The following is a 24,051-nucleotide window of genomic DNA, read 5'->3' on the forward strand; positions in this document are numbered from 1 at the left end:
TAACGGACCGATTATACTACCCTGTGCAATTCCCTTCCAAACTTTCTCTTCCTGTGATATATTATTTCCTACCTTGACTTTCTGAACCCTTGGATTTAGAAATGTTCTTATCCAACGTATAACCCGTACGTCCAATCCTATTCCCTCCAATTTCTTTAATAATATTCCATGTTCCACTCTATCAAAGGCTTTGGAAAGATCTATGGCTATGCAATCTAACTGGCCTCCTCAATCCAACTGATCTGATATGCCCTGCTGAAATCCCACCAGTTGTGCCTCACAAGAAAGTCGTACAGCTCCTCGCGATTGAATACGGTAGCAGTGACCTAGTGTGGTTGTGTTCCAGAACGATGTCTATTCTCACCTTCAGGTCCTTTTTATAGGAGGATTTGAGGTGCTGATGTGCCCTTCGGATGGAAAGGAGGATCGCATTAAATACCTAAATGTTTCACCATATTTCCGTCAGGATAAACATCTAACTGCTATGTACGGTCCTGTGGTTGTGAGGGGAAACAGGGAAATGCGTATTCTTTTTTCTTGTGAGAAAATGGAATGGAATGCAGAAAAAAAATACCTATTGTGCAACATACCATACATTCTTCTAAGGACAGCATTCTTTGCTGCGTCGGCATTTTTGAAAACTGGACAATTCCTTTCCGATCACCCAAAATAAAGAGCATTCAACAACTTGATAATTTGCCAAAGGCGTACAATTCACTAAAGAGAAATTCTACTGTATCTTCAACCCGGGAGCTTCCATTACTTATTTGGATGTATTTAAGAAGTTGCAGGCGAGGCAGAGTCCATGATTAACAAAGTTCACGAATTACTCTCTTGCCGTGTATTACTAATTCACTGAGGTGAGATTCTGACAGAGTGAAGTAGTTCATTTGCAAGTCCTTCTGAGAATAGAGAAGCGATGTGTTGGTTCGCTCATAATAAGATTAATGTATGTGCCACCTTGCCCGGTCCCTCTAATGAATTTTCTTGCCAAGACAAAGAACTCGATAAATATTATATGAACCTTTGAGTTTAATGAATTGTTTTTGTGGTCTTTTTTTCTTCATTATATTGAGAGGGTAGGTACTTACAGTATATGAATCAATACCTCGGCTTAGTAATTCGACTATCCTTGCTCTAGCGTAGCCGAATGTAATGCATGTTTGACGATAGAATTGAGAAGCTTTATCGTTTGTTTCCACATTCACGCTAGGTTTCAACAATACAAACTTATAAATAATGCATTCCTTCGTTTGTTAGTGGATCTTTTAAAGTTCGTGGATTTTCGGGTTCTGAGACCTTCATCACGCCAAAGTCCATTTGGTCTTCCTCCATGAAATTTCGAGCTTCACATGAACAATCTCTCGCTAAATAGCAACGAAGCTCCATGTCATCGAGTTCAGGGCCAGTTAATGTAACAGATTCATCATCGTAATCTTCCATTGGATTTGCCAGTCCCTCAACAGTTACGGTCTTCGAAGAATTTGTAGATGTCCAACTTCTTTGAAAAAATATAGGAATTAGAAAGATATTTTGGAAGACTTTCGTCTGGAGCGTGGTATTGTATGGAAATGAAACATGGACGATAACTAGCTCAGAAAGAAAGAGAATAGAAGCTTTTTTTAAATGTGGTGTTACAGAAGGATGCTGAAGGTGAGTTGGATAGATCGAATCACGAATGAAGAGAGAATCGAATTGGTGAGAGGAGATCGACTTAGTTAAATTTGATGGGAAGAAGAGATAGAATGATAGGACACATCTTAAGACGCACAGGATTTGTTCAGTTGGATTTTGAGGGAAGTGTAGGTGGTAAGAGCAGTCGGGGTAGACCAAGGTATGAATATGATAAGCAGATTAGAGCAGACGTAAGATGTAGTAATCAAGTAGAAATGAAAATGATTGGGTGGCATGGAGGACTGCATCAAACCAGTCTACGTACTTACGACGAAAACAACAATAATCATCAGATGAAGCAGAGTCTGTAATATAGAAAGATATAACAACCTAGATTTGCAGAGAAATAATGAACAATCAAATTAACTTGCACGGTACACAATTTTACATACCTGAATCTGACAGAGAAGGCACTGTCAATCTAATGAGAATTATTTATTTATACAAAAGGAAATTAGGTTTCCTAAATTATTGGAACCTTTATCAGACCAATAACTCTAAAGTTGTTTCTTGTAACGCGTCTATGGAAATTAATAGTACCGTTAAGTTATAACAAAGTAATATATTCGATTTTGCAATCCACCTTCGGTTTTCGTACATCGGGGAGTCTGTAGTTCGGCGTACACTGATTTTGTCAAGCTCTTGTGGGGTTAATTTACAAGAGTACGCCGAGGTGCCGGAATTTTGTCCCGCAGGAGATTTTTCTATGAGCCAGTAAATCTACGGGACTGGCGTACTTGAGCACCTTTAAATACCACCTGACTGAGCAAGGATCGAACCTGCTAAGTTGGGCTCAAAAAGCCAGCGCCTTAACCGTCTGAGGGACTCAGCTCGGGTATAGGTCAAGTTTAGCTTCATTTAGTATTTACTGATACGAACTATTTCGTCATATTATCACACTAGCCACTCCTACAAATGTCTTTGATATTTTCTAAAGATAAACCGATCAGTAAGGACCATTTCTCTTGTTTTCTCGATGCCTACGGTAGACGAAGCCTTAGTAGCATGGAGAAGGATTCACTGTTGATGTTTGAATAATAATAATAATAATAATAATAATAATAATAATAATAATAATAATAATAATAATAATAATGATAATAATAATAATAATAATAATAATAATAATAATAATAATAATAATAATAATAATAATAATAATAATAATACTGTACGTATATAAATGTCTTTTATAGACGGGTATGCCTTTCAGCGTTCAGTCTGAAATCCTGTATGCGTTAACTAAGCGCTTGCACGATCCACTGTGTACATCTATTTTGAGGCCTCCTTTAGTTCCATATATCTTATCCTAAATCATGGAAAACTGGATCGAAACATTGTCGCCCCTATGCTTCTCTTAGTAGTAGTCTTACGAAAATGTTGCAAACTTTCGGCTGGGAAGACTTGCGAGTAATGAGACGAGATGCTCGGCTAAGTGGTATGTTCCGAGCTGTCAGTGGAGAGATGGCGTGGGATGACATTAGTAGACATATAAGGTTCAACGGAGCTTTAAAAAGGAGGAAAGATAACAACATGAAGGTAAACTTGGATTTAAAGAGGACAGATTGGGACAAATATTCATTTATCAAGGGAAATGTTCGATAAATGTCCAAGTTCTTTGAAAACGTTTAAAAAAAGGCGAGATAAACAATTGATAGGGAATCTGCCACCTGGGCGATAGCCCTAAAAGTAGATCATTGATGACTGATTGTCTCCATGACAGAGTCCATTAATCTCGTAAGTCGGACGTCATCACGCAGTTGCTTAGGGAGCCGGTGTTACTTGCTCCGCTCGGGACGGCTGTCAGTCACGTGACAAGAGAGCAGCGGACAGGCGGGTTGCATACCGTGGCGGTACTGTACTTGCCGTTCGGAAATGTTACCATATGAACAACAGCAATGAAATACATACCGGTACATAAATAAATGATTTCTGAGGAATTATCAAACATTATAATATAAATAGAGTTGAGTATGGTAACATTAAATGTACTTACATCCTCAAATGTGTTGTTTTTAAGTTTTTCTAGTAACGCTATCCTTTCCCGGCCTTCATATTTTTCATACTTGTTGGCGTAACACATGGAATAACGGCGTTGCAGAATTGTTTTCCTGTGATTCAATATTTTATTACACATTAAACATTTTGTCCGTTATTTTCTTGAAGTATCAAACACTCTTCTTCCCAAGAAGGTTTGAAACTTGTTGGCGTCAATGGCCTACGCTGTGCTGAACTCTCTTCCATAGTAAATGCAACATTAACCGACTAGACTTGAACGTCGTGTGGTGTGAGGATAAAGGCGGGAAGACACTACTGTCACCTCACAAGAGTTCACGCGTATCGTGTCGCAATCTAACCTGTCCAGAAAGATGCGCTGTACCTTTGCGAAACTGGCCTGCAGTACGTACTACGTCGTGCACTTCCCTACTTCTTCCCCTACTTGCTCGCTAAGCTGCTCTCGTTCCTCAAGAGCGGGGAGCAAACTGGCTCCGAAGGCATTTCGCTCTCGATTGACGATCCTGTCGTAAGTAATATATCCTTCCCTATTCGTCTCATGTCAGTATGCGTTCAGCTTCATCCGTAGTGTTCATTCCTAACTTAGCCTTTATCTCCTCATTCAGACTATACCCCTGCCATTGTTCCCAGCAATCATTATCGCTTACGTGCATGTATGTAAGTTCGAACTTAAGAACCTGATATTCTGAGTGGACGGAGCATTTACTCTCGTAAAGCGAAGTTGGTCTGAAAACAGACCGCTGTAAAGATAGTTTCGTCCGGGAGTTGATAGCAACTGCGAGCTCACCACATTAGCTGTGCGACATTTTCGTACAGTTTCGCTTTATTACCATCGAGGAAGAATAAACATCCTAATGATGGCGTGTGGACCCGAAGAGACCTGTGCAGGTCTTTTGAGTTGACGTCTTGAAGGTGACCTGCGCATCTGTGGTGATGATTAATTCTAATGGTGAACACATCACACACACCCGGCCTCCGAGCCATCGGAATTAACCAATGAAGGTTAAAATCCCCTACCTGGCCGGGAATCGAACCCGGGACACTTTGGACCGAAGGCCACCACGCTATAGCTCATTCCACGTTAAGAAAACAGTATTGGTCTTATGGAAGTACAAGGAGTGAATATACCCCCTCTGAGACACCCGTAATTCTTCGAAATTAAGGGATATTATACTGTACTATAAAATGTATTATGAAAGATAGATAAAAAGGATGGGGCATTTTTAGCCCGTAAGTTATTAAAATAACTACACAAAATTTTCTTTTTCATAAATTCATTTGTAGGGAGGAAGCACAATGGCGGAACAGCCATCGCTTCGTTGGCTTCCTTCGTTCCCCTTCTTCTGTGTTGCTCTGGCACAAGCCTCATCTAGTTTCTCACTCTATGAACCGACCGCCGGCAGCTCACTTCTCTATTGGAGTCATCTGCAGTATTTATTTGTTGTGTGTGTGTTTTTAGGCTTTAAATCGGTGCGTAATTGTCTTGTGTTGAATGAGAGTTATGCGATAAGCGTACTATACGCGCACTTTATCTTGAGCCCGGATCTCCATAGTAACGAATGGGAACTAGGGCTCAAGAAAAAGTGCGCGTACTATACGTGTGTGATTCTTTAAACATTAATACTGTGATCTTTTGTAGAGTCATCTACAGTATTTATTTGTTGCGTATGTTTTCTAGCCTTTATTGTCTGGAGAAATTTATTAAATGCAATCAAATGCATCCCTCACCTCTCGAGCCATAAAAATTATTTGTCTATTTTCTTCCCCAATTTGCCTTACACTTCATTGCTGAGGTTTTTTATGTGCCGTTGTTTACCTCTGATGCTGTACAAAGCAAAAATACCCCCTGTAAACCCCCGTCCCCTTTAATTCTTAAAAATAATTTGTAGCTTAGTTTCTTCCGCTTTTTAGTCTTGAACTTAAATACTGAATTTCACACATTTATGTACCACCGTTTTCCCGTGATGGTGTTGAGCAGAACCGTTCGTTATGGCAACTCTGTTTTCTTAACATGGAGTGAGCTATAACAATTTAGTCATGGAGCCGGGCATTACTTGAAATGATCAACCTGTTTCAGTTTTGTGCTCCTGATCTGACACTGTCCCCCTGGATTTCTTCCCAACTGGCATAGCTTTCGTCTTGGAAATGCTAATTTTTATATCTACTTCAAGATACAGTTATTAGATTAGAGTACAGATTTTCAGCGCAGTCTGTCTTTAAGACCAAACTGCTTATTGCATCTCCACCTAACTGAAGCCTCCCTGCTAATCACCAAATTAATCTGAAAAGCCACCTAATCGATACTTAAGGTCTTTTGCATTAGGCAAAATTAAAAAGACATTAGCACACACAGAACATGTTTCGACCACTTAGTGGTCATCTTCAGCTGCATATAAATATCTTAGATGAGAACATTTGGACAGTAAGCACATTAGATCTTAAAACTATGTCCCATGGGATCCTAAAAACTATTGTTCTAGGTGCTTTAAATGAACTCTGATTTTAGACAGCTAGCATAAAGAGGTTATGATTATAGTAAAATGAGAAATCCATCTGAATGACCTTCCGCAAATGACACACTTTCTTTCAATAAATCAGCCATATTATCCAGCCTACTTTTTTCTTCACTAGCGTGTCTTGTTTATATGCTGTACCGATAAGTGTTAGTCGACTCATTTAAAGGTTCAAATTGCATGCTCTGGTTCTATTAGCAATGAGTATGATAGCAATAAAAGTAACGTTCCATGGCCGCCTGCAGTAACAGGTGTTCGTAGCGCTAGCAACAGGTTCGCCACAAAGAAACATGGTCTACTATTGCTGGGCTCGTTTGCAGTGTGTGCTAGTTCCACGCCCGATCCACTTTTATTGCTAGAAATGAGAGCTTCTGGCTACAGAAAGTTTGAACGAAGGTTTCAAGCCTCATTTAATGTGTATCGACTAAAATAGCCTACTGTTACTACAGTGGCCGTTAGCCCGCCAGGTCTGACAGCGTGTTTAGCCGGTTCGAATCCCGTTGGTGGAGAAAATGTTCACCGTCAGAATGTTGGCCGCTAGGTAAGAGAGGTGGCGATATACAATTTGTAATCACTAGATTGTGTGCCAAAAGCCTGGATTGAATTCGAAACCTCTCCGCAGGGTTCATGTCGAGTGAGGGCATATAATGCTGTTGATGGTGATGTATCCGTCGGATGGTGACATTAAGCCTTATGCAGACCCCTTGGTGTTATTTGATAGGAGTAGGCCACGTGCCAACACTGGGTTTCATCCTCTTCTTACCTTATTATTATTATTATTATTATTATTATTATTATTATTATTATTATTATTATTATTATTATTATTATTATTATCCCACATCCAGACGCGCAGGTCGCCCATGGGAGTCAAATAGAAAGTCCCGCGCCAGGCGAGCCGAACATGTCTTCGGACACTCCGAGCACTAAAAGCCATAATGGAAATTGTCTGTCGATTTCTCTGTAGGCTACGTATTCATTAGGCGCGAGGTTATGTGATCAAATCCTGAACCAGTACATCCGCGTTTATCAATTACATGGATAGATCATAGCACTATACTCTGTGGAGTATTTAAAAAACATTGCCGTAGCAAGAATCTAGCATTTCGATGTGTGTCTGAAGACTGGAAGCATGATTATATTATTATTATTATTCTTTACAGTAATAGTGTTCTTTGTATTTTCATCTCACTAACTACTTTTACGGTTTTAGAAGACGCCGAAATGTCGGAATTTATCCTGCAGGATTTCTTTATTTGCTAGTAAATCTACCGACACGAGGCTGACGTACGTGAGCACCTATAAATACCATCGGTCTGAGCCAGGATCGAACTTGCCAAGTTGAGGTCAGAAGGCCAGCGCCTCAGCTGTCTGAGCCACTCAGCCCGGCATTATTATTATTATTATTATTATTATTATTATTATTATTATTACCTGTGACGGATGTATAATATTAATATAATAATAATACCAAAAAGAATAAAACTTCCCCTTCACTGGAAGAACGTTATTAAATAAAGAAAATATCAAATAATTAGGCGGCTAACTTTCGATGGGCTAGAATACATCGGACTTGGACCCGAGATCAGTGATCCAGAACGTTGTTCACAGAGGATGTGTGAATTGGTTTACACCCCGATTACAACTCTCTGCGCATATGGAGGGCAAGAGTGGAACGTTACAATGAATCATTCCCAGTAGAACGTTACCAACAGCTTGAAGGTTCAGTGGTACTCTGGGCAGGTATCATGTTCGGCCGCCGTATACAACTGGTTCACATTCAAGGAAACATGAAGACCGCATTACACGAACACAACATTCTGCGACCCATATGAAGTCGCTTCACACAGATGGTAGGAGTACTCTAGAGGACGATCCACATCGTGCACCGTCGACACTCACCGCTAACGATTCAGGCCCCAAGAGATGCTGCCACCGAGGAGTGGGACAGTTTGCCTCGAGAAATGCTCAGTGGTTTGGTACCGAGCATGTCCCGTCGCAAAATGTTGCCGACTGGAGATCCTTCGGACTTAAGATATATTTGCCAAGGAGGAGTCTCACAGCCTGAGGCAATCCGGCGTAGAACTGTTGTAACTCCTGTAGATGGACTTTGAGTCGAAGATGACGTCCAAACTGATCTCACACATGTTCGTGGAGGACCAACGCGTTAACTCATGCGACTGCATTGAAAAAAACAACTGTCTTTAATTTGTAATGTTGTAACAGAGGAGGCTCCTTAATTTGTTTGGTTTAGTCACACACTGAGGATTGATATGGAACAGGGATGTACCACAGAGTTGTAAAGAAATTATCTACAAGACTAATTTTGTGCCAGTTTTGACGTATGGATCAGAAACGTGGGTGATGAAGGAGAGGGATAAAAGTAGAAAAGTGGAAATGTTCAAAGGTGTCGAGTAGGTTTTTACAAGAATGGACAGAGTAACAAATGAGAAATTTTGGGAATTGGTAAATGAAGCACCCCTACAGGATAAAATTGAAAAATCAAGGCTGCCATTGTATGGACATGTTAAGAGAATGGGAGAAGAGACGATGCCAAGAAAGATGTTAGAAATGGAGTTGGAGAGAAGGAGACCTAGAGGAAGACCGAGGGACAGTGAGAGAAGAGAAGTGGTGGATGGGCACAAAACGATGGAGAGGCTTACGTTCCTAGCAGACCCAGCCTATGGTTGGAAACTGCTCCGGATGATGATGATGATGATGATGATGATGATGATGTACTGGGTCCAAAGTTACCGAAAAGAGTAAATCTCCGTTGTGTTCACTATTCTTCCAAATTAAATAATATGATATCTTTTCCACCTCAACAACAGAATCTGGTATATGCTTAACACTTTATAAGTGTAGAAATCCTGTCACACTTAAAAATCTCGTTGGAATTTCCTGACTTAAGCCTTGCATAATTTTGAATTTTAAACGGCTAAAACTCCCTACTGAAAATACGAAAAATAAAAGGGAGACAATATTGCGTCTTTTATGGTTTGTGTAGTCCATTGACTTTGATTGGGAAATACGATTAGTGAGAGGAAGGAATGTGACGCCACAGTGTCCAGTTAAAGTGATCCCGTCGGTGTGGCGCCAAGAAAAATAGAGGCTATTCTTTTTCCACGTACACGCAGGCTTGCGTGTGATAGGTCAGACACACGCGATAGCTTCTAATCTAGCCTAGCCTATTTGATTGTTACTCTGGATATATGAACAGTAAATACAAATTGCCCGCTGAATTTGTATGAAAAAATAGGCCAAGTAGTTAACAGAAGGTCGGCAAGGCGGCGAGGGCAATAACTGCATTTGTAATGGCAAGTATTGCCGACTGTTAACAAGAGAAATGGCTAAATCTCTGCATAAAATAACGTTACTTTCGTCATCTATTTAAATAAAACTTTGTCTGTACACTTCATTTTTTAAATCTCGGAATTGGTATACTAAAGTCGAAAGTTCTTTTTCTTTCTGTCCGTCTGTTTATTATATCACGGCTTATCGGAACTTCTCGAAACTGTGTATTTAAACAAGAGTTTACTTACAACCAAAATGCTGGCAACTGGAGATCCTTTGGTCCTGCTTGCATGTGCAGATTCAATTTGGAAGGACTTCTACGGCCGTTGTATCTTCTCCCGAGGCAAGACGGTGTATAACTAACGCCCGGAGGTGGGCATTGAGTCGAAGTTGACGTCGAAGCTGATGCCACACACATATGTTCGATTGGAAACAGATCAGGAGACCTTGGTGGCCACTAGAGTACGTGAACATGACGCAGGCATGGCATATATATACGTGTCGTGTGTGGACGAGTTTTATCTTCTTGGAAGACTGTATCAGGCTACCATCTGATTTCACTTTCTACGTAATGAATAGCACATACAAAAACAGTTCTCAAATACACCTAAAATGTTTAAAGCATCATTAATGAACAAAATTCATTTAAATACCGACAGAGGAGCGCGATGAAGCGCAGCGGTATCGGTAGTTCACAAATCACCTCTCTCTCCGGAGATAGGTGGCTCATGACGGATAACCAGGGGCCTGATACAGTCGTGAAATAAAAGATGCATGTTACTCAAGGCGTATCATATGAGAAATAACATGCAGTTGAAGTAAATTTTAAACAGTGTTCATGAAAAGCGTATTATTTGGTTAACACTGATTAAAATGCAAAGACACACACAAACGAAACATGTGATCTACTTACTAAATAGACGAATTTTTCTCATCACTGCACTGTACTTAACAATGGTGTGTGGTAACTCTGATCATGGCAGGATATGCGCATGCGCTATACGGCTGTTGATAACTATGTGCGTGTGACGCGTTTGACCAAGTAGATCCTCCGAGAGAAAAAAGCCGCATTCTATGTCAAAAGTAAGTCAGTCAGTCAATGAACTACGTTTAGTGCTGTCGCCCAGGTGGCAGATTCCCCATCAATTTTTTACCTAGCTTTTTCTTAAACGTTTTCAAAGAACTTGGAAATTTATCGAACATTTCTCTTGATAATTTATTCCAATCTCGTACGCCTCGTCCTATAAATTAATGTTTGCCCCAGTTTGGCCTCTTGAATTCCAACTTTATCTTCGTACTATGATCTTTCCTACTTTTAAAAGTTCCGCTCAAGTTTATTCCTCTACTTATGTCATTCCATGCCAAAACTCCACTGACAGTTAAGAAATATGAACGAATACATGTTTAGGAAATGCCAATGAGGGAAAGGAAAGGAAGAAAAAGGAAAGTTCGATGGTACCTCGAGTTGTGCATCTTAGATTACGGCACCAGTCTCTTGACCATTATGCTACAAGAACATTTCTCTGGATGCTGACTTATTACTGGGGTTGAGAACTTAGACGCCAAGATCTCGAAAATTAAAGCCGGTTAGAGAGAATTTGCAAATAGATATTGGAAGGACAGAAAACTTCTGAAGAAGACAAAAGTGCTTGCTCAAGTAATGAAGCTGATGAGATTGGTACTGGAAGAGGTGTGCTGTTTGTCACCAACACTTTTCAATACAAATGTCGGAAACTTAATCGAGGAGACCTTGGAAAAGTCAAGATAATTTGTATTGGGGCAAAAATAATAAGGATATCAAGTACGCAGATGATATTGCATTGTTTGCAGAAACGGAAGAAGAGCCGCAAGTTATGATGGAAGGTATTATAAGACTGGGGATGAGTTTGGAATGAAACTGAACATCGTCAAGACGAAACTACGTTAATTTACAGGATGTGGCAAACCAAAAGTACTGGAATTGCAAACGTACTCTGAATATCAAGATACGTCTGAAACACGTGTCGGTATAGCAAGTGTTCAACATGTGCACCCCCTCAAGCCTCACGCATTGTTCATAGCGATATTGTAGATTGCTCACCATGATGATTGATGATGAACACAGGTTTCCGCATACTCACACAAGTTACTGTATCCTCTCTCGGGATTCGGAAACATGACTAAATGGGTCATTTTCCCGGAAGACTGATCCTTTTATCTTGCCCCATATGTAGACGTGAGATCGGAGAGTGGGAGGGATACAAGCAGTCTTCAAATTGTTGCTGCAGAAGGGCAAGTGACTCCCTCGCACTATGGGCTCTAGCTCCATGTTGCACCACCCATTGCCGGTGTATTGGCAGGTTTCTGGTCACACTCTGTAGATTACTGTTTGATGTTCAGAGCATGTTTAGTAGTGTTTGTTTTGGAGCATACTTTATAACTAAAGAGAGTGCTGATGGTACAGGTTAAGTCGTTTCAGCTTTTGGGCAGTTTGGTGACTTGGAATGGAAGCTGTATTGAGGAAGTAAGACGCGGACTTCTTATGGTAAAGATAGATTTTGGAAAGGTAAAAGGTTTGCTGACGGCCAGAACCACGCCAACTGAACTGACGAAGATGTCTGCCAAGTGTTTCGTATGGAGTGTAATGTCGTATGGTTTTAAACCGGGAACTATCAAAAAGGAAGAGGAGTTCGTGGAAAGCTTTGAAAAAGGGTGCAATGAGGAGGATAGCAGAGGATAGGAAAGGAACCTCTTGCATGGATCACACACCGCGAACGAATTGTCTACAACGGGGATCACGGAAGACGGGTGGGGGGGGGGGGGGGAGATATTGAATACTAGGAAATGTGAAGAAAGGAAGAAGCTACCAAGATATTAAAGATGATGCCCAGGACTGAGAAAAATGAGGACGTCCAGTTGATACCTATCTGAGAACAGACTTACTGAAGAAGATTAACCTCGCGAAATCTCGACAAAATCGCTCCTTGCCTTTTGTTAGTCACCTGACCAGCAGTTGCGTACGCCCATTATTGCTTAGCTTACAAATATGCTGTTCATCTCATGAAATACATTTTCAAACATTTCTGAGTTTAAACAAACAATGCGGAGCTGAAATGATATCACCAAAATAGGAGCAGACACCCTAAGGCAAAGCCTGCCTGTCGCGACCCACGATATATGACATCCCACCACGTTATAAAAAGGCCCCAATTGTTGATCGTCCATTGAGAAGTTACTTGTAAGAGATGTGTTGTGGACGCTCCACTGCGCCAGGCCGGGCAGCTCCAGCTGGTTATTGATTTAGTCGGCGGGGAGGTTGGGAGGGCTGTTCCAGTAACCCCTCCCCTCCACTCCACTCCAGGCCATGCTGCATGGAGGGTGGTGGTGGGGGAAGAAACCTCTCGAAACGCAACCCAACGGTCGCCATCAGCGACCTTTCCTTTAGCTAACTGCGTCACCGGCTATTATTATTATTATTATTATTATTATTATTATTATTATTATTATTATTATAGCTGCCTCTGTGGATCAGTGGTAGAGGGTCGGTCTCCGGATCCCAAGATAGCGGGTTCAAACCCAGCAGAGGTAGTCGGATTTTTGAAGGGCGGAAAAAAGTCCATTCGACACTTCATGTCGTTCGATGTCGGCATGTCAAAGATCTCAGATGACACATTTGGTGTTTATCCGACAAAATTCATTAAATCTCAGCCATAGACGCCCAAGAGAGTTTCGGTTTACTCGGTCTGCCATCTAGTGGTCCTAGAGTAAAACGGAACGTCGAAATTGACGAGCAGACAGCCTGATGGCGTCAAATTGAAATGTCTGCACACGGTAGCTGAGGCCATACGATTATTATTATTATTATTATTATTATTATTATTATTATTATTACAGTGTTATTCTTTTTCTTCTTGTTTCGTATAGGCCAGCTAAGGACCACGACATCCAACTATTACATTTTGGAATGGGTTTTGATGTTTGCCCAGTAGTTGCGCATCCTCAGGCTGTGTTGCTCCTTCCTCTCCTTTGTCCAAAGGGCGCCAGTCTTCTTCGTTGGTAGTCTGTCCTGGAACTCCTTATGTTTGAGTATCTTCGTGAGTGTTGTCCGATCCTTTAAGTTTCCTTCTGTTATTCCCAGTTCCTGTAGATCTTTATCCACTTCCATCAACCATGGTGACTTGGTCTTCCTATTTTGCCAGTAGCTGAGAATCCGGTTCGTCAACCTGGTCGGATGCATCCTATAGATGTGCCCATTGAATTCTAGGCGTCTCTTCCTTGCTACATTCGTTATTCTTTCACAGTACTTGTAGAGCTCTTGGTAAGACAGTCTTCTATAACTGTCACCTTCCTTGACTGGCCCCAGTATCTTCCTCATTATCTTTCTTTCCCGGATTTCAAGTTTTTCCGTAAGTCCCTTCCTGTTAAACATTCTGAAGCTTATAGGCTAAGGCTTCAGGGCGGATGACTGTCCGGTAGTGCTTCATCTTAGTATTACGAGAGAGACACTTTTTATTATAGGTATTCTTCGTCAGTTGGTGGGCCATTTCAAGTCTGTTAACTCGAGTTGACAAAGCTGTTCCTTCAGTGAGATAGATTCCTACCATTCTCCCAAGTACTTAAACCTGTTGGTTTTCCCGATCTCTCCCTGTTCCAGATGCAACGTACAAGGAGATTCACCGATATTCGTGATGAATTGTGGTTTTTTTTCCTCTCTCTCTCTCTCTCTCTCTCTCTCTCTCTCTCTCTCTCTCTCTCTCTCTCTCTCTCTCTCAAGAGACACATGTAGCTCAACCTTTGCTGCTTGTTGTCTGAGAACATTTAGTTGTTTCACTGAAGTTTCTATTGAATTAGATATTATTATTATTATTATTATTATTATTATTATTATTATTATTATTATTATTATTATTATTATTATTATTAATCCGCCAACTAGGGACCACGAAAAGTTTCATAAACATTCTGCACCAGTTGTCCACTTCACATCCCCGAAAGTCCCAAAAGCCACGATGCTTGTTCTGACAAGGTCTCGTTTGTGTGCGTCATCTGGTCGTAGGCCCATTTCTTCGAGGTTCTTCTTGGCGTTAACGTACTAGGAAATTGTTGCTTCCGGTTTTGCCTCAATTAAAAATGCGTTTTGTCCATAGACAGTCGTCCATCCGTAGTAGGTGGCCGTAGAAGCGAGCCCTGCGTTTGCGCTTTGTGTCCGTGATCTTCTCTACCTTACAGCAGATTTCTTGTATGTATTTTCTTATGTACATCCCTTTTTTTAGTTTGAGCCAAGAATGTTATGGAGAATCCTTCTCTCTTTTTGCTCTAACTTAGTGAGGCGCACATTTCTGAGAAAGGATAAGGCATTCTGACACATAGAGAGACCGGCTTGACGACAGTGTTATAATGATGAATTTTGGTATTTATAGAAAAGCACCTTTCGTTTATCTTTATTTTTATTATTATAGCATATAAAAAGGCAGTTAGACCTGCAATACTCTACGGGGCGGAGACATGGGCAATCAGGAAATCTGAAGGGGGAAAACTGGACATGGCAGAGATGACTGTACGAAGATGAATATGCGGGGATTATAGTTCTGGATTTGTTAAGCTGTTTCCAAGACGTCGTAAGAACCTCTCCAACCCCATCCGTAGCCGTCTTGAGATACAGTGAACAAAGACCGTTGCAGTACATCCCTCATTAGTAGCGTGCAAGGTTGCCAAGTCATTTTAGAATTTAGAATTTAGTTGCTGTTTGGGTGGGGTATCGTAGATACTGTGTGTGTTATGTGGCTGTGTACATTTTGAATTACAATATATAGTATAATTCGTCATAAAATAGTAGATGTATAACATATGTGTGTAGTCTACTAAGGAAAGCGTGGCGACCTTGTAAGCTTTACGTCGTTGACACGTGCGAGAGACGTGGTTTCTTGTGAAGGAGAATAAAAAGGATGGGTGGGTAAGCTGGGGGATGAGGCGACTGTGTCGTAACATATGCAGGACTATACGAGTACAGACCAGATAAACAATGAAGAAACCAGAGGATGTGTAAATTTGTTAAAAATCGTGATGTGACGTGGGAGTTTCCTGGGTGTTCTCGGTTTGATGACAATGATGAAGTTCAGTCGAACGTTCTACTTATGGGAAAAAGAAAAATTTCCCCCAAATACAATATCTACTGGCTATCATAAATTTCAGAACGATTTAGATTCTCTTATAGACTGGAACTAACAGAATAGGCCAGATAAGTCTGTAGCCATGACATTTCATTCGGAAGAAACGTAAGATTAAGGCGGGAGCGACACCTTTGACCGACCAAAAAGGCTATTTTTCAATTTTTTTTCATTTAAAATTAAATTCTCTTAACAGTGCAAATTTTTGTTAATACCTCCAGTACTTTCGGAGTTATGACAAAAGAACGTGAAGCCCTTTATGGGTAAGTTTGTGGCTTGTTTCCCGTAAATTTTGTTTTTCAGAACCATATCCCTGGTAACTGAAAGTTTTTAAGATATTAAGATAAAATTTTGCATGAATATGTATTTCGCAGAGGAGGAAGGTGTATTAGAATTATTGAGCTATCTTCATTGGTTAAGTTTTTAAAAAATTCAAGTGAAAATGAATGAAAAAAATTGACTACTTGAAAATAACTTCATGAAAATATGTATACTTGATGGACTTCCCTGATTCTGTTATATTTTGTAGCTATAACACTACTAATCACAATAAAAAAGAACCATAGAAAAATATTCATGTGTTTGTATATTATCAGGGAAGCTGCAAAATAGTCGCCATGATACACCGCCATTTTGAATAATGAATTATATATAATGGTATATGTTTATATGATTTCTAAATATGTAGGCATATTATTAAGGAAAAATGTGTTTGTAATACTAAGTTCCTTTCAGTATTCATTTCCATTACTGCGGGAAAAAATACGCCCAATTTTTCATGTACTGTACGGTATGTTCAAAAGTGCAGTGGATACTGACATATTAGCTCGTGCCAAGACGAAAATGGATTTAGGAAGAACATTCAATGAAGATGTAAGATTTAAGATTTAACGACCACATTAAAATAAACACGAATAAAGCTTTGAAAATGTTAGGCTTTCTTATAAGTTACGGAATTCATTATCATTTCATCCAAAGGCACTCTTAACTTTATTTAACCCATGTTTAAGGTCCAGACTTGAGTATGGCTCAATTATTTGAAACCTAATGACCACAATGAACATCAGTCTTATCGAGGGTGCTCAAAACAAGTTTCTAAAATTCATGTCTTACAGAATCATAGGAAATAACCGAACATTCATTATTCAAGTATACTGAATGAACGAATAGATTGCGCCACAGAAGAAATTGCAAAAGATTGACTTTCCTGTATAAAAATAATTATAAAATTGGTAGCTCAAATATTTTGCAGTCAATCGCTTTCTATGCACCACAAAAAGTAAGTCGCCCTAGAAATCTCTCCTTTCTTTCAAAGGCTAAGACTGAAATTCATAAGAACTCCCCAGTTAACAGAGCAATGAGACTTTACACTAATATTAATCCCTACGTTGTTATTTTTAGTATGACAGAAGCTACATTCACTTCGTCATGTAACATCACTTCTCAACGTAATTTAACACATGAAGAAAAAAAAATTGTATAAACGTTGTAAACCGTGTTGTAATATTAGTTACATTATCCTTCATATTTGTTAATATAACGCGTGTCACTTTAAGTAATTTTAAGAATATTCAGTTTTTTTTTTTTTAAGTCTAAGTAAGAGTTGTCGTGAACATTGTACTTGGGACTCATGGCGTGTTATATAAATAAATAGAATGATACGAATAATAATAAATGTGTGCATTTGTCATTTTGGAAGATTATTTTCGGTGTTTTTCTTTTTTCTCACCAGGCAAATGCTGGGGATATAATTTAAGGTCGCGGTCACATTCCTCTCCCATCGTCGGGTAAGGCTTGTTTCTGTCGATGCGACGTAGAATACATAGCCCATAAATAGGTTTATTTTAACAATTGTTTATGACCTCGACGGAGTACACGCTATCCACGTGCCGCTTTAGACCAAGGACCCCCCCCCCCCCGCTCCCCCGCGCCCGCCCTCCAAGAAAAAACAACAGATTACATTAAAAGTCCCGTGCTTCATTTCCCTATAACTGATGGGTTAGAAACATGTACGATGATCAGAAAAAGAAAATAAATAATTTACGATCACCAAAAGAGATTGCACAACAAACTTCAAGCTGCAGGAATGAAGTTTTGAAGGAGTTTGGTTCAAAGAAACTAGAAAAGACAGAGTGAGAAATGAAAAGACAATGGAGGAAGTTGAAGTAAACCTGTCCTTGAAGGAAACTGTAGAAAAAAGCTCAGGGCTCGTGAGCTTCGGAAGAAATGGTGCAACTAGAACCTTCAGACAAACCCTCCACCACACCCCGCACCCTGCAAAGTTTCAGTGGACGCCCGCCCCCCCTCTCCCAACCGTGCCATAAATCCGCCGCGGGGTATGGACTCTCTTAGTTCATTAATAAAGACTAGCAGGCTGAACCCTGAAAGGCATTATTAGGCTACAGTCTTTAACTTAAATTATTATTATTATTATTATTATTATTATTATTATTATTATTATTATTATTATTATTATTATTATTATTATTATTATTATTATTATTGCGTGTATAAATAAATAATATCAAGTTAATGGCCATTGAAGAATAGCTTCAGATAACACAGTTTATAAGGAAATCGAACCATTATTGAGCACAATTAGAAAGAAGCACATGTCATTTTTTGACATATTATTAGAACACCGGAAACTAGAATAAGCAGAAAAATAATAGAAAAATTATGGAATAGCAATACCAGGATTAAATGTATCACAGAAATAATTAAAGGTGGTGATGGTGGTGGTGTTCGTTTTAAGAGGAAGTACAACTAGGCAACCATCCTCTATATAACACTAATCAGAAAGAAAAAATAGCAGGGATCCGACACTTCTAAAACTGAAGGTATCGGCCAAAAGGAAGACAAGGGCTACGAAGGGCGGGAAAGTGATATATTGCTAGTTGCTTTACATCGCACCGACACAGATAGGTCTTATGGCGACGATGGGACAGGGAAGGGCTAGGAGCGGGAGGGAAGCGGCCGTGGCCTTAATTAAGGTAAAGCCCCAACATTTGCCTGGTGTGAAAATGGGAAACCACGGAAAACCATTTTCAGGGGTGCCGACAGTGGGGTTCGAACCTACTATCTCTCGAATACTGGACACTGGCCGCACTTAAGCGACTGCAGCTATCGAGCTCGGTGCGGGAAAGTGAAAGACTCCCTGGGCCTCGAGTGTTCGAATACCGTCGGGGTCGGAAAAGAACAAGAGTTGACCAAGGGAGGTCGGATAGTATAGTTGAAAGTGAGGAGCCTGGCACAAGTAAGTGGAAGCAATGCCAGGACTTCGTTGAGGGGCCCGTGGTCGCCAAAACACGCTCCCAAGTTAAGAGCCCCTGGGATCCCTTTTAGTCGCCTCTTATGACCGCCCCCACCCAAAGGGGAAGAAATAATTAAAGATGATATTAATTAACTCCAAATACCTAACACTAAACGACCTCAAAAACAAAACATACAAAATTACGATTGTCAACGATTCACATGTGAGATAACAAACCAAAATTAATAAAGGGGCAAAAGGTAGTGTTCTCAACTGAAAAAGGATGTCGGCATCTGAGAGGTTGAAGAAATATTGCAAGCATAGAAAAGCTAAATTGTCTTTGTATAATTCACTGGAGTGGTCGTGTGTTGGCCATAAAATGTAAAATAAATAAATAAATAAATAAATAAATAAATAAATAAATAAATAAATAAATAAATAAATAAATAAATAAATAAATAAATAAATAAATAAATAAATAAATTATTATTATTATTATTATTATTATTATTATTATTATTATTATTATTATTATTATTATTATTATTATTATTATTATTATTATTATTATTATTATTATTATTTAGTGAGCTCATTGTAAGAGTCCGCCTTTTCTTCTCTTTCCGTGTTGTTGTATGGCGCATCATATTAATACCTGATAGTATATAGTTGTTGATAGGCCTTGTTTTAATTTTTGTTGCAGATAGCCGCAGTTATGACCACATACTTCAGCTACCCTGCCCCATCCCTGCAGGATGAGCTCCGGAAGATCGCCGAGGCCATCGTAGCCCCTGGTAAAGGTATTCTGGCCGCCGATGAATCCACCGCAACCATCGGTAAACGATTCGTCGATATCGGTGTCGAGAACACAGAGGAGAATCGCCGCCTCTACAGGCAGGTACGCTGAGAGAATCACAGTTCTTATTAGTACTGTTCCTTTATTTCAAAAGTGAGGATTGAGCATATAAAATAATCTCACCAGTGTTGATGGTGATAATTGTTTTAAGAGGAAGTGCAACTGGAGAACCATCTTCTGTTAACACTAATCTTAGGCTGCTTTTTCGCGGCGTTGGGCCTTCCAAACATATTAGGTACTCTGTTCTGCTTATTTTGGCTGGGTCATCTTGGAATCTGCCCAGCTCATCTTGTTTCCGAATGATTTAAATCAACAAAAAATACTAGAAAAACGGACACCGGCGGATAATACCTAACAAAGTCGTGTACAAAGAGCTAGAACCTATTACAGATACTAAGTATAAGAGGAGAATGGGATTCTTTGGACATATATAATAATTTCGTGTGGCTATTTCTAGCCGAGTGCAGCCCTTGTGAGGCAGACCCTCCGTTGAAGGTGGGCGGCATTTGCTATGTGTAGGTAACTGCGTGTTATTGTGGTGGAGGATAGTGTTACGTGTGGTGTGTGAGTTGCAGGGGTGTTGGGGACAGCACAAACACCCAGCCCCCGAGCCATTGTAATTAACCAATGAAGGTTAAAATCCCCGACCCGGCCGGGAATCGAACCCGGGACCCTCTGAACCGAAGGCCAGTACGCTGACCATTCAGCCAACGAGTCGGACTGGACATATCATGAGGATGCAGGATTCGAGACTTCTGAAACAATCAGTACAACACAATCTCATCTCAAAAAGTACCACAACAGGATGTAACTGGATCAGAAAAGTAAGAGAGGGTCTGAAGGAAATAAGTCTTACAACAGAAAAAACCACAAATAAGATAAAATTTAATGCAAAACTCCAGAATACAAACCTCCGCTTTACCCTTACGCGAAATAAACCAACACACACATTTTCAACCGAGGAAAGGGCACGAAGATCAGAGTATGTGAAGAAGTACTGGGAGGACCGCAAAGCCCGAAAAATCCCTTCAAAGAGACCTGAACAATGGACTGCCTAAAGTGATCCTATGCGGTCATAAAACAAGAAGAAGAAGAAGAAGAATCTGTGTTTAGGGCTGTCACTCAGGTACCAGATTTTCTATCAGTTGTTTACCCAGCCTATTCTTAAACGTTTTCATAGAACTTGGAAATTTATTGAAAATTTCTCAAGATAAATTATTTCAATTTTCCTTATTCCTCATCGTATAAATGAATATTGACCTTTGTCCTCTTGAATTCCAACTTCATCTTCATATTATGATCTTTCCTACTTTGAAAAGCTCCACTCAAGCTTATTCATCTACTGTCATTCTATGCCATCTCTCCACTGACAGCTCGAAACATACCAGTTAGTCCAGCATCTTGTCTTCTTACTCCAGGTCTTCCCAGTCCAAATTGTGCAACATTTTCATAACACTGTTCCTTTGTTGGAAATCACCCAGAACAAATCGTGCTGCTTTCTTTTTTATCGTTTCCAATTCTAATATCAAGTAGTCCCATACACTGGAGCCATACTCTAGTTGGGGTCTTACCAGAGACTTATATTCCCTGTCCTTTACTTCCTTACAACAACTCCTAATACTCTCATAACAATGTGAGCAGATCTGTAACCTTTCTTAACAGCCTTATTAAGGAGGATCATTACTTATATTAACACCTGGATACTTACAATGATCCCCATGAAGTACAGTACTTTTACCCTATCAACACAGTAATTAACTTTTTCTCTTGGTGAAATTTACAACCTGATTCTTCATCCCATTTAACATCGTACCATTGTCTGCTGTCCATCACACAACATTGTCCTGCAGTTGCTCACAATCCTCCAACTCATTTACTACTCTGTAGAGTATAGCATCATCTGCAAATAACCTCCTGTGGGTGGGGGATGCAGACGAAGAATACACCCATTGTATCCCCTGTCTGTCATAAGAGGTGACTAAAAGGGCTGACCAAGACATGATTGTATTAGAACCATGGAACTACTTGTGATTAGTACCATCACGCAGGGAACAGGTGAGGAACACCATGGGTTTGCGTTGCGAATGGTGGCACCATTATGTGAGGAACACCACAGGCCTGTGTTACCTGGGCAAAGTAAATTACTTGTGAGTAGGACCATAATGTGTGGAACACTGTGAGTCTACGCTACTTTTGATTACTACCGCAACATGACAAATACCACGGTTCTACTTTACTAGCGATAAGTACCATTATGAGGAGCCGTTGATCTGGATTTTGGACCCCTTTAGACAAGAAGCATCCTCGACTCAGGATTGTGCTTTAGAAGCAGTCCCTTGGTCAGTAATACTATTGTTTATGATAGTTTGTGTGTTGTATTCACTGATTGTTTTAAATTCATATCAATCCATTCATTCTTCATCATTATCATGTTTTATATTCTGGTCAGTGGATGATGTTGAACTTTTAAATTGTCATTACATTTCATCTCATTTCGTAGCATTAGGGGCCGATGATCTAGATCTTAGGCCTCTTTAAACAACAAGCATCATCATCATCATCATCATCATCATCATCATCATCTGCAAATAGCCTTATCTGTAATTTGAGTTCTTATATCATTTATATATATAAAACATAAAGGTCCAATAATACGGGAGCCCTCTCTTAATCATATAATGATAATTTTGTGTGGCTATTTCTAGCCAAGTGCAGCCCTTGTAAGGCAGACTCTCCAAAGAGGGTGGGCGGCATCTGCCATGTGTAGGTAACTGCATGATACTGTGGTGCAGGATAGTCTTATGTGTGGTGTGTGAGTTACAGGGACAGCACAAACACCCAGCCCCCGGACGATTGGAATTAACCAATGAAGGTTAAAATCCCCGGCCAGGAATCGAACCCGTGACCCTCTGAACCAAATGCCAGTACTCTGACCATTCAGCCAACAAGTTGGACCTTTTAATCATTACAGGATCAAATAACACTTCACCTACTCTAATTCTCTGAGTTCTGTTTCTAGATAGAAGGCAGTTTGGGTTTAGGAAAGGTTATTCCACTGAAGCTCAACTTGCAGGATTCCAACAAGATATAACAGATATCCTGGATTCAGGAAGTCAAATGGACTGTATTGCAATTAACCTATCTAAGGCATTTGATAGGGTAGATCATGGGAGACTACTGGCAAAAATGAGTGCAATTGGACTTGACAAAAGAGTGACTGAATGGGTGGCTATGTTTCTAGAAAATAGATCTCAGAGAATTAGAGTAGGTGAAGCTTTATCTGTCCCTGTAGTAATTAAGAGGGGAATTCCTCAAGGAGTATTATTTGACCTTTATGTTTTCTTATATATATCAATGATATGTGTAAAGAAGTGGAATCAGAGATAAGACTTTTTGCAGATGATGTTATTCTGTACAGAGTAATAAATAAGTTACAAGATTGTGAACAACTGCAGCATGACCTCGATAATGTTGTGAGATGGACAGTAGGCAATGGTATGATGATAAAAGGGGTTAAAAGTCAGGTTGTGAGTTTCACAAATAGGAAAAGTCCTCTCAGTTTTAATTACTGCATTGATGGGGTGAAAGTTCCTTTTGGGGATCATTGTAAGTATCTAGGTGTTAATATAAGGAAAGATATTCATTGGGGTAATCACATAAATATGATTGTAAATAAAAGGTACAGATCTCTGCACATGGTTATGAGGGCGTATAGGGGTTGTAGTAAGGATGTAAAGGAGAGGCATATAAGTTCTGGTAAGACTCCAACTCGAGTATGGTTCCAGTGTATGGGACCCTCACCTGGATTACTTGATTCAAGAACTGGAAAAAATCCAAAGAGAAGCAGCTCGATTTGTTCTGGGTGATTTTCGACAAAAGAGTAATGTTACAAAAATGTTGCAGAGTTTGGGCTGGGAAGACTTGGGAGAAAGGAGACGAGCTGCTCGACTAAGTGGTATGTTCTGAGCTGTCAGTGGAGAGATGGCATGGAGTGACACCAGTAGACGAATAAGTTTGAAGGTGTCTTTAAAAATAGGAAAGATCACAATATGAAGATAAAGTTGGAATTCAAGAGGACAAATTGGGGCAAATATTTGTTTATAGGAAGGAGAGTTAGGATTGGAATAACTTATCAAGGGAGATGTTCAATAAATTTCCAATTTCTTTGCAAACATTTAAGAAAACAGCAGATAGGGAATCTACCACCTGGGCAACTGCCCTAAATGCAGATCAGCACTCTTTTGTGTAGACCAATAGCCCTCATTTTTTGTCAGTAATCTCCCATGATCTACCCTACTC

The 24,051-nt window shown here is 39.9% G+C and overlaps 1 protein-coding gene across 5 annotated transcripts in view; it reads left to right on the forward strand.

Moving 5' to 3' along the window:
* The window catches only part of Ald1 (fructose-bisphosphate aldolase), a 248,565-nt gene that overhangs the window by 194,084 nt on the left and 30,430 nt on the right, over positions 1-24,051 (forward strand). For all 5 annotated transcript variants that reach the window (XR_010861712.2, XR_010861715.2, XR_010861713.2 and 2 more), the window contains exon 2: positions 19,600-19,794. Coding sequence is in view for 1 of the 5 variants with exons in the window: in XM_067158889.2 (XP_067014990.1) it covers positions 19,612-19,794 (183 nt within the window). In the remaining 4 variants the exon portion in view is untranslated. The remainder of the gene's footprint in view (positions 1-19,599; positions 19,795-24,051) is intronic.

This window comes from Anabrus simplex, chromosome X, assembly GCF_040414725.1.
Source record: "Anabrus simplex isolate iqAnaSimp1 chromosome X, ASM4041472v1, whole genome shotgun sequence".
NCBI lineage: Eukaryota > Metazoa > Arthropoda > Insecta > Orthoptera > Tettigoniidae > Anabrus > Anabrus simplex.